The sequence below is a fragment of the Amyelois transitella genome, chromosome 8, assembly GCF_032362555.1.
Source record: "Amyelois transitella isolate CPQ chromosome 8, ilAmyTran1.1, whole genome shotgun sequence".
Taxonomy (NCBI): Eukaryota; Metazoa; Arthropoda; class Insecta; order Lepidoptera; family Pyralidae; genus Amyelois; species Amyelois transitella.
Window position 1 is genome coordinate 2,610,687 of NC_083511.1, and position 12,401 is coordinate 2,623,087.

Genomic DNA, 12,401 nt, shown 5'->3' on the forward strand with positions numbered 1-12,401 from the left:
CTCTCACACGCTCTGTTCTTGTGTTTGTCTCGATGAGAGACTCTTAGCCAGCAAGTATAGGCTAAGTTATTATTTTATAATTTTTACATGTGTGTATTCTATTCGACATTAAACATAAAAATTCTGATAAAAACATTTCAGCTCATTACAGTAAGTGATTGTGGTACCTCACCCATTAATATTAATTTCATGACTGCAAGAAGGCTTTTATTTCATAAAGTTAAACTTACTTTTTTATTCGATAAAACTGCCAAGTGCGAATATCCTTTGCAAACTGTAGGTTCCGTTCAGATTTGTATAAATTTATACGAGTACTAACGCCTGCTGCTCCGCTTGCGTAAATACAAACCCCTTAATTGTCATTCCTGCGTGAATTTCGGGAACTTAACCACATAAGGAACCTATATACCAAATTTCAAATTTCCAGCGATTTCGGATGTACGTTGTCTGTCAGTCAATCACTCAAAAACGGAATTTAGCATCTATTCCACTTTCTCAATCATCTTAACGCAATCCCAGTTGCACGCATCACCATAGTAAGCTGAGGCCTGGGGTCAGATTTCCTACATTAATCTTTCAATTTTTTCCGGTCTGCGGCGATTTAAGTTTTCAAACTATTGGCACGCATATCATCTTTTACGATGTCAACCCAGGTTTCTTCGGTCTGCCTTTTCTACCCGGGCCCTGTGACCAGATAGCCTATAGGCTTCCGCAAATCGTGACCTTCCCCAGCGTAGTCGCCTCCGCTCTATTTGCTATACAATGAATATGAAGGGTACCGGGACTCATATCCAGTACAGCATTTTCAACTCCGTGACACGCAGTTTTCTGCTTGTGCCGCTCGGAGTACGGCGTAAAGCCAGTAGGATCATATTAAACTCTTTGAGGACATTTTAACCCTAAAACCTCCATATTTAATTTGACCGCTATCTTCATTTTAGACACGTCACTTTATAAAGATTAGATTCTTTCATTTCCGTTCCTTTGTCTAATATTTAATGAAATTGTGGAACTGAGTCATTAAAAGATTCTTCTATCTGTAAAAAAAAATAAAAATTTTAAACTTTCTTTTTTCCATGATGTAGTAAGAGACGGTTATACAAAAGCACTGTCACAACTATTATCCGACCTGACAGATGGGAGTCACTCCATATATGTAATGGACCTGATGGACCACGGGCCCTTGCCTAACGATGCTGATAATATATTCTGAAAAAGTTTTCAAATTCTTAGTCTAACTTACCTTACTTCGGAATGTAAGCGATTTTTTATATAAGTTTCTAACATTAAGTGCCTACTTCTCCGGGAAAGAGGCGTGATTTTATGTATGTATGTATGTATTAAGTTCGGAATGTATCCGAACACATTCCGAACTTAATGTTAGAGACTTACCTTTTATCTCGCACTAATGGACACAATTCCAGGTAAATCATAGTTTCCACAGTATGCTTCCAATATACAGAAATATGTTCAACATTTTTGCGCATCGTTAACCTTTAGATATTTATAAAAATCGAATACCTTGCCTCGCAGCAGGTAAGTTTTCCAAATTTCATATAGGATTATAGGAAAGAAAATCATTCATGCATAGAGAACCGAGCCTGTGACAAAACAGGCAATCTCTTTCCTAATCTCGTTATATATTACTCGTTTTGTTTTCTTACTTATTTTCCACATTGAACACAACGAGCATTGTATGTAGTGCATCTGAAAAAATGTAAGGTAGGGTTACGCATAGCCGGCGGTATAAATAGGCGTCGTTTCGGCAAGGATTGTAAGAATTTGTATGTTTCTTTATACTGATGGTATCCTGGGAACAATATGATAATCTAAAAGAACTTCTTTTTTACATACTTTTGTTGTTTATGCTAAAATTACCTTAGTTTAGGCTGTGCTTTTATTGAAATTAAAAAGTTATTGATTTATTGACATAGTCAGTTTCCTCTAACTGTCACCAGATAAATGAGACTTTTCCCTTAGTCCCCTTTTATGATTTCCATGGGAAAGAGATGTATGGATCATATCCCAAAGTGTAGAGAACTACCACGGCAGTTGAAGGTTGCAAGGGAGAAGGCATCTTCAATTAGTTTAATTAAAGCTTTTTTTCTAATTAAGTAGTAGAAAAAAAATTAAGCCTGACAGCTGTTTCCCTTTATTTGCATTGTTAAAATAAATAAGGCTAGTAAACATGGTTTTTTTTTTGTAGTCGATGGACTAGCAACCTGAATCATTGAATTTCTCTATTACTGAGCCATCGAACTACACGTGGCCTTTTAGAATTTCCGAGGCTGTTGGGTCTGTTTGGACAAAAACGTGATGTATATACAAAACGTATAATTCAAAATGTGCAATGTTAGTCTATTCCAGAGTTAAACCGATACAAAATCTACACGTATAGCAATGCAAAGTCTGCAGTAAGGTTGCAGGCAGATACTACAGCGAAAACCAATCATCGTAACGCTTTCCCCTAATTAACGATTTAGATACTACCACAGTTCTAAGAGCATTGCAAGATGTGCCTTTAACTCGAACGTTCTCCGATAGCCTAATTCGCATTAATGTTGGAAGCGCTTACGCATGATAAGCAATGCCGGGTGTAGTCCCCACTTGGATTGGTGACCGTTAGTGGCACAAAATTATTTTTATACAAAAGTATATTCTTTTTTAACATCCGTATTTTCTTGTTAACGAATTAATTACTTGACCGAATTTACCGAGACTAGACCTTTGGGAGAAACATGTACTTCTTATCTTTCTGAAAACATTTTTGAGGCAAATTTTATGGTTGGATATAGGTAAATAAACGAATTTCAGTAAATCAGCGTTTTTATACCATTGGTAGTGGTTTCAATTCTCGGCGGTTGATAGCCAATTAAGTAATAAACTCCCGTAATCTCCCCGTTAACGTCGATCATTAACTCTCAGTCATCAAACGATACACATTCACTTAACTTCCAAATTGAGAATTTGAAACAAAAAATAGGTTGTTTGTTTGTTTGTAATATCTTTATTGCATAGAAATTTACACAGTAACAAGAAAATAGTAGTAATAATAATAGCTTTGTTTACTCTCCAACAATATACCTACAGATTTTTTATACCTACCTAATTAAACAGGTATTTTGTGGAGATCTAGGTGCCAATACTAGGTTTCTGAGACACCTGTTGTTGGAACCAGATAGTTTCAAGGAAAGAGAAGAGCAGGCCGCAGAAGGAGATCTTGGCTCGCTGATCTTCGTCAATGGTTCCGCATCAGTCATCATCAATGATTCTTGTTCCGAGCAGCTATCTCCTAAGTGGCCTTGTATGTAAATCGCCATCTTTCGAAGGCAGTACCGTATGAAGATGCAAATCGTATAAGCGGCCTTTTAGCGCCCAAAAAATTCCAAGTTTATAAGCCTTACCCTTAGGCGCCTTTTATGATACCTATGGTCAAGAGATGGAGTGATCCTATTCTTTGTTATTCCTTTTCTAAAGAGCCGTGAACCACACGGCAATAATTATTTTTCTCTCTTATTTCTTCCTATATCGCTAAACAAATTAACAAACAATGTTGGCCCGTTTCTTGCTGAAATTTGCCCGACTATATCAGAAACTAGGGCTTGGATAAACATCGGAATTTATCGGATATTTTAGATATTGCTCGATCATGTTACAATAACAATACCCTGAAGAGCCATCGGCACCAGAGTCACTTATATTTCTTATCCTTCTAATATATTTACCTTGTAGCCAGTAGGTCACAGTATACTATATTTATATAACTGATTTTAAACGTTCGCGTTGCATTATACTATGAATAAATAAGACAGGTATTAAACGCGCAAGTAACGTACTTTTATTTTATCTCGAACGTTTCGAATTATGTTTCAATGATCCGTAGTCACCGAGCGACTCAACTCTCTCGAGGTATTATTTTTAAATAGTATATCTTTATTATATTAGTATTTGTATGTATTTATATGTATTATATATAGATATTTATTCTGTGTGCATTTCATTATGTTTATAGATTTATTTATCTTGCTCTGCGCCAACGCCAATCTTCTGTTTGGTTTCCTTCCACCCAAAGGTTGACTGGAAGAGATTGCATTAGGGATAAGTCCACCTTTGTACCATCTCTATCTGTTTTGTGCTGTTTTGTTTGTTTTACTCTTATGGTGCACTAAAGAGTTTGTGTGTTCTGTCTTTATTTTTCATGCAGAAACATTAACTATATTTATATATGAAATAGATGCAGCCTTCCTTACGGGAATGATAGCGCCGATAATCTTGAAAGACTCAAAGGCCACTTTCAGCTGCGGTTGGTTCAATAATCTATTTGAGAATAAAATAGTAAAAGGTTGCTAGTCCAATGGCTTAAAATAAGAATCTTATTAACGTTTACAACCTATTAGGGAATTTTTCTTCTTTACCAGACTATGTTTTAAATTTTAAGATAAGCTAAGTAATAACAATTTGTAAATGGCAAAAATGATTTTTCATAGGTATATTTGACCATTTTATAACAGGCATTCCAGCGGTTCACAAGTTGACAATAAGGGGTAGTTCTGTATATTCCATAAGGGACAATACGTGAAGGCATTCGCAGGTACTCTGTTATATCTCACGTTGATCGTGCAGGAATTCTTATAAGGGGAGGCTTAATGTACTGTCGGGAAAAGAATGTCCATACACCTACTCCGAAATTCATTTATAACTAGGTACAGACAATCGCATATCAAGTTACTAAAGAACTCTCTGGCGCGGTAATAGAGGCGAATTTGCAGTGAATTCGGGTCCCTTGATATGCTGTACTTACTTAATGTACCTTAGATTGTTACTGTTTTTGTTTAGACGTTTATGATAAGGATAAAATAATTTCAATACCAAATCAAAATTATTTTGAGATCATTAATAGCCTTCCACGATCAACTGTTGGGCATAAGGCTCCTGTCTACAACTTTTCCTATCCTAGACCACGACAATTGTTTTTTTTTATTTCATTATATCTTCTGAATTAAACCCCTAGACCACGTAAAGTACCGTTTTTTTATTATATTGGAAGATGTTCTAAATTGAACCCTTAGACCACATCAAATCTCAAATCTTTAGATTCCGATTGGGCTATGCGTTGATATGCTGTCAATTAGTGTCCTCTTTTGTATATTGGATTTTAACCCAGGTATGTACTTACATACATACATATGGTCACGTCTTTATCCCTTGTGGGGCAGACAGAGTCAACAGTCTTGAAAAGACTGATAGGCCTCGTTCAGCTATTTGGCTTAAAGATAGAATAGAGATTCAAATAGTGACAGGTTGCTAGCCCATCGCCTAAAAAAAGAATTTGTAAGCCTATGCCTTAGTCGCCTTTTACGTCCTATTCTTTCTTGTATTGGTGCCGGGAACCACACGGAAAATTACCACTAGATTAAAGAGCTAGCGGGAATGCGCGATTGAAATTTCTTCTCTTTTGTCTCAGTGCCTCGATGGTGAAAAGGAGGTCAAATTCCGATCAGGTTTATGCAAAAACTGAAGTTACGATATACTGATATTTTCTGATATTTTTTTTCATCGTTATTAAAACTTTTATGCCGTCTGAATATAGTCAGGTCCGTATCGTTTACGGGGTAGACAAAGCCAACAGGCTTAAAAACACTGAAAGGCCACGCTCAGCTGTATGGCTCCATGATAGAATCGAAGTTCAAATAGTGACAGGTTGCTGACATCATCAGGGGAATGCCTTGGGGAGTTTATATGCCTATTCCTTAGTCGCTTTTTACGACATCCATGGGAAAGATATTAGTCGAAATCTTTCCAGATAAAAGACAAGAATATCTTCATAATTTTAACATGCTAATCTGTTATTAAAAATATTCATTTGCACCATTTTAATTATAGTTTATATCTTTAAATACATACACACGTAATCTTGTAACTTACTGTTTCATGGTCAACTTTTATATTATTCAAGTGAAAAACGTCTCGAAGTCAATAATTTAATTAAAAGTTTTAACGTAATATGGATCTCGTCCGTTCTACTAAATTGTGATCCTTGGTCCATTGATAAAAAAGACTGACGATGTACTATTCTGTATTAATACCTGCCAGTATAGAACCCTTCTCAATTTCAACAAAGAGTTTTGTATTGGGAAAATGTGGTCAACGTTACGTAAAATGGGAAGTTCTGGGTAAATACCGGTATTTATGCGCTGTATTATATATTTCAATCACGGGTAACCTTAAAAGGCCATTCACTGTTAGAATGTCAAAGATAAATAGATAGATACTTAGATAAACTCTTTATTACAGCATTAGAAAAACAGAAAAAAATCAGGTCATGAGGTATAAAGGCGGTCTCTATGGCGCAGCGGTAATACGCTTGTCTGTGACACCGGACGTCCCGGGTTTAAATCCCGGTAAGGGCATGATGAGAAATGAACTTTCTCTGATTGGTTTGAGTCTCGAATGTTTATCTACCTAAGTATTTATTATAAAATATATTATCGTTAAGTTAGTATATCGTAACACAAGTTTCGAACTTACTTCGAGGCTAACCCAATCTGTATAATTTGTCACGTATATATTCATATTTATATATTTACTAGCTGACCCGCGCAACTTCGTTTGCGTGTATCCCGCTACTTCGACAAATACAGTCAACGCACCAACACATATTGGATACTAATTTTCAATTCACAATAACTTCTCTTTCCCTTAACCGCGTTTAAAATATTAAAATGTTTTTTGGTTTCTGTGACTCTTCTTTGATCGCCCCCCCTATCAGTTTTTGGAAAAAATATTTAAGTAATGTACAGATTTTTTTTTGTCTTATATGTATAGATCAAAGTCGTAGTACCTACTTTTTAATATTATTTATTTTTTATGTACCGTTTTTATAGGGACGCTGCCCCCGCCGCCGCGGCCGGCCCGTACCGTGCCGCAATACTAATATCGTGATATCTCCTAAACTATATGTCTAAATAACACACTGTAAACTGCAAAAATAATCTAAATTAAATGCTCGTGATGATGAACTTACTTATTTTGATAAGGATATATGTATTATTGGTTATATCACCAGTTAAACATCACCCAACGAATTAAATGTTTTTTTAATACAGAAAAGTAGTTTTTGTGACTTAAATAAAAAAGCTGGATATATGTCATCGCGGACTTTTTTGTAGAACTAATAAAGACCAATGTTTTTGCTATACATTGTTCTTACTTGTATCCAACGGTATAAGCGGCGCACGCACAAATGCAATCTTCAATTAGATTTTTTTTCTGACTTCTTGGACATAAATCGCTATAACTCAGCTAATATAGTTTCAATGTATTTCAATTATATATAAAAACCTGTCGGAGAAAATACTCTTTCTATTAGTGAAAACCGCATCAAAATCCGTTGCGTAGTTTTAAAGTTTTATGCATACGAAGGGACTACAGACAAAATGGGCGACTTTGTTTTATACTATGTAGTGATTTATTGAAAGACTTATCGCTAAAGCAATCTCTTCCAGTCAACCTTAGGATGGGAGAAACTAAAGATAGCAAATATAATAACGGTAAGATACTGAAATATGACTCTTTCGTTTTTTATAACAGGAACAAGGAACTTTTCAAAACTGATCTTGTAGGCAAGAAAAAATATAGTGTGTACGTTAATCAAAAGAAAAGCTAACAAACTACGCCTTTCATTCTTTTCGAGATAGTTGGCTCTGTCTAGCCCGTAAGGGAAATAGACGTGATTATATGTCTGTATGGGTTCCATTTTTGAATAGGAATTGGCATCTGATCAAACTGCAGAAATCTATATATATAAAACTCTTCCGTTACTGAGTGACTGACTGACAGACAACGCACAGTCGAAACTACTGGTCGTAGACAGCTGAAATTTGGAATGTAGGTTCCTTGGGATATGTAGGGGAGCACTAAGAAAGGATTTTTGGAAATTCAACCCCCAAGGGGGGGAAAAGGGGTAAAAACGTTTCTATGAAAAATCTTATTCCTTGGGTTTATAAACTTGAAACTTGGCATGAACGCGTACATAGGCAAGTAAATATGTTTGACATTATAAGTTTTTTCAAACTACCCTCCAATCGTGATTTAGGGGTGCGATTGGGTGACTGATTTATTAACGCACAGCCGAAACCGCTCGGTATAGGAGTCTGAGATTTTGAACAGAGGTTCCTTTAGTAACATAAGTGAGCACTAAAAAGGGATTTTTGAAATGTCAACCCCCAAGGGGGGGAAACGGGATAAACTGAGCCGGGGCTGCGGGAAAGTTCTAACGAGATACCGTGGCCCCGGAACGCAAAGGGCAACTGAAGGAACGAGGTGGGTTTTAGTCAGTAAAAGTCTGACACTCCCTTCCTTTCCACCCAGAGCGGGAGAGGTCATTTGATGATTTCCCATCCTTAAAAAAAAAGACTTTGTATGACAACTTTCTACTAATATTATAAAGAGGAACAATCTATTTTTTTATATGTTTGTTTGTTTACACATGTAATCGATAAACTCCGAAACTACTGAATCAATTTCAAACATTCACCATTAGAAAGCTACATCATCCCTGAGTAACACAGGCTATATTTAATTCCAGTTGTAACAAGATTTCAGCCTGTGGAAGAAAAAGCCCTGTCGAGATCATTAAAAAACGCTATATATAACCGAATTACACGTGGGCGAAGCCGCGGGCGGAAAGCTAGTAGAATATAAAATATTTATATCATTTTATTGATCTAAATATATTTTTTTTATTATGTGCTTAAGCATTCTGTGGGCTATAATTTTTCCAAGATTCGGTTTTCATGATTATTGTAAGCACAAGTCGCGCCGATGATGGGCACCTGCTATTTGATACAGGTACAAGAATCTAAATGTATTGTAAACACATAACAGATTAAACATATGTACAGGCCTAATATCAGAAACATATCGTGAGAGATATAGTTATCGAATGGTCGGGACAGTGAATTGGGATTAACCCCCATAAACCCTTAAGAAAATTGTTTATTCCCACGCTGGATTTGCCGAACGGAATCACTTTTATTTTTATGTGAACCCTTTTTCTTGATCTTTGGTTTTGTGGTCCAATAAACTACGCTCGGTGTGTTACTTTTACTTATGTACTATCGCATGCCATGTACCACATTCCTAGAATTGGTAAGTTACATAATATTACCTATACAGGGTGTCTGGTTATTCGCGTTACATATGGCCCCCGCTCTCGGTATTTGTTCATGATTTTATATGTCCTTTAATATGTTACGCGATTTAGACACCCTGTATAAAAACGTAAAGGCGACTGACTACCTGATCTATCATCGCACAGCCTACATACATAACTACACTGGACTGAAATTTAGCATGCACAGTTACTATAATGAAGATATTTGCTAAGGAAAGAACCTCTAAAATTCCCGTAGGAACAGAAATAAATGGTATTTTTCGTAGGAGCGTCGGGTTAAGTCATCGATTAAGGTACCTTAATTAAAACCGTATAATGCATTTTGCAAGTGAGGACACAACCGGGAATAACACCAGAAGAATGGTGATTAGACAGTTTTAACCACGGGAAAGTGGTCTAACGGAGTATGTGTTCGAGAGTGTCGGGAACCACAAGACACACTTCTGAAAATTGTCTTAAACTTGGGGAATCAAACATTTTTGTCGCGTTTTCCAGAACCGCATATGCTAAGGAGAAAGTAATTTGGGTTATATGTTTTTTAGAATTATAGTTCCAGTTTATGCCATATTATGTGCAGCTGTTCCACAAAAGGTCTCATATGTTTATGATAAATAGGCAATAAAAGTATATTTTTGGTAAATATTACAATAAAGGTCCTCTATACTATTTACTGTAGAGAAATTTGACAGAATATAATCTGTAAAACAGACAGACACGTCAAACTTATAACACCTCTCTTTTTCCGTCTGGGGTTAAAAAAGAGAGTAAACAATAATAGGGAAGGCGACAAAATCCTTGACAAAATATGGCAACTTGTTAAGAACAGCATGTGGGCTGGTAATATCATTTTGATAGGTTTCTGGGGTGAAATCTTGGTCACCCTGGTTTCAACTTCAACTTATTCGCACCCTGTCGTCACCGCATAAAATATGGAAGTACTTAACGCTAAAAAAGGAAAGATGCTAAATTTGTAATACAACTACTTTTTTTATACGAGTAACTTGTCGTCTAACACTGTAAATATATGTTTATACTTGTCGTCTAACACTGTAAATATATGTATATTTATTACTTACTGTGCCGTGTGGTTCCCGGCACCAATACAAAAAAGAATAAAATATAATATATTTGAATCTCAATTCTATCATTAAACCAAATAGCTGAACGTGGCCATTCAGTCTTTCCAAGACTGTTGGCTCTGTCTACCCCGCAAGGGATATAGACGTGACCATATGTATGTATATACTTACTTATATATGCAAGATTTCACCTTTTCGATACAGTTACACTGTACTAGTCTTAAAATAGAAAACAGCGTGACCTTTTACTGTAACAAATATCGCTCATTTGGTGGAACATTGACGGAATTGCACTTTTTTTCAAAATTGAGTTAAGTATGACAAACGGCTCGTAAGTGGTAAATACGTTTGGAGAAACAAAGACAGAAATCAGTTTCCGACTATTTTTCGCGAGATGGCGTGATCGTCAATGTTCTTTAGTGAACTTTCGTAAAGATTTCGCGGCAACATCGCCGTAACGGTCAGTTGCGCGGGGGGCTCCGTGAAGTGATGACGTGTTTTGGTGCTACATCGACGGAAAGGTAATAATGACATCTTTTTTTCTTTCCTCTGGGTCAACAATGACGGTATTGATGTAAGTACGTCGATGTTGTCCCAAATTTTGTGTGTGTTTGGCGGAAATAAAGACGAAATTTTATAATTTTTGGCAGTAAAGTCGTTATTGCTCCAAAAAATATTTTAATCGAATTACGTAAGTACCTAATGAGTTATTTTAATTGAAAAACATTACTATCTATGTAACTGAGAAAGAAATATTATGATCAACTGAGATTGGATCCTGCGTGTACAAATTCTTACAAAATATATCCGAAAATTATCCTAATTCTGACGTTGTATTTTATACTGACAATTGTGGAGGACAACAAAAAAACAGGTTGGTTAAATACTTTCTACTATTTGTATTATTTATTACTACCCATTCAGAGATTCAACAATTAAATACCTAATTGTAAACTGAATTTCACTTTTACTTTTCCAGATTCATTTTTTCGATGTATTTATATGCTGTCAAGAGTTTACGAATTAACACAATTACTCATAAATTCTTAATTCGAGGACATACCCAAAATGAGGGAGATACTGCTCACTCAATCATCGAAAAGGCTATTAAAAGGGCAAAGAAGTCTGGACCAATCTATGTGCCCGAACAATACCTTCAGATTATTAGGTCTGCAAAGAAAATAGGAAATCCGTTTAAAGTGAAAGAAATGAATTACGATGATTTCTACGATCTTAAAAACTTGACTGAAGAAATTGGACTGAATACTACAAAAGACATTCAAGGAAATACAATTAAAACGAATGATATAAAATTAATTCAATTTCAAAAGGATGGCGAAATTTACAAATACAAAAATGGATATGATGAAGACTGGATAGAAGTGGAAACAAAAATTGTGAGAGCGAGATCCAAGAGTCCAACAAAAGAAATTCAAAATATAAGTTTAAAACCCGCTTACCGTAGTAAGATACCTATTGCTATAAAAAAAAAAACGATTTACGAGAATTGATTCAAAAAAATATTATACCTGGATACTATTCTTCTTTTTATGAGAGTATTTTCAATGCATAAGTTACCTAGTAGGTATTATAAAAGTGATAAAAATGTTTAACATTACAAGTTATAATAAGCTACTGAGCTGTGATTTAACTACCATTTCTTATTGTTTAGTAAGTACATAAGATTTAATGATTCTCAAAGTTTAATTAGTAAGTAAGTAAAAGCTCAAGTTTAAACTACCTACTACAAAAAGACTGATTAGTGTTTTCTTCTTAAATAAATAAGTTTTCTTCAAGATTTTGATAAAGCGTTGTTTTATTTTGTCATAAATGCATAACAATATTCATGGCCACGCTGCAGAATTTACTAAGCCTTAGGGATACAATGACGGAATTGTAGGTATCTTATGTTATAGTTGACTATATAGACCCTAAAATTATGTTTTTTTGACGAAAAAAATACGGAATATATAAGTATATCAACCTAACTACAGTTTAAGAATAAAATACTTGGCTAAACTTGTATAATCAAGGTGATATGGCTCCACAAACTTTAAACTTGCTTTCCTGTAAAATTTAATAAAATGCAATTCCGTCAATGTTCTACCAAATGAGCGATATGTGCTCATTCACAGCAAAAAAATTCA

General features: G+C 35.3%; 1 protein-coding gene across 1 annotated transcript; it reads left to right on the top strand.

The window, feature by feature from the left end:
- The first annotated feature begins 10,517 nt into the window (after window positions 1-10,517).
- Window positions 10,518-12,179, top strand: LOC106131153 (uncharacterized). Its single transcript, XM_013330151.2, has 2 exons — window positions 10,518-10,775; window positions 11,234-12,179. Exons 1-2 carry the CDS (start codon window positions 10,744-10,746, stop codon window positions 11,763-11,765), a joined length of 564 nt encoding a protein of 187 aa, XP_013185605.2. The 5' UTR covers window positions 10,518-10,743; the 3' UTR covers window positions 11,766-12,179.
- The last annotated feature ends 222 nt before the right edge of the window (window positions 12,180-12,401 follow it).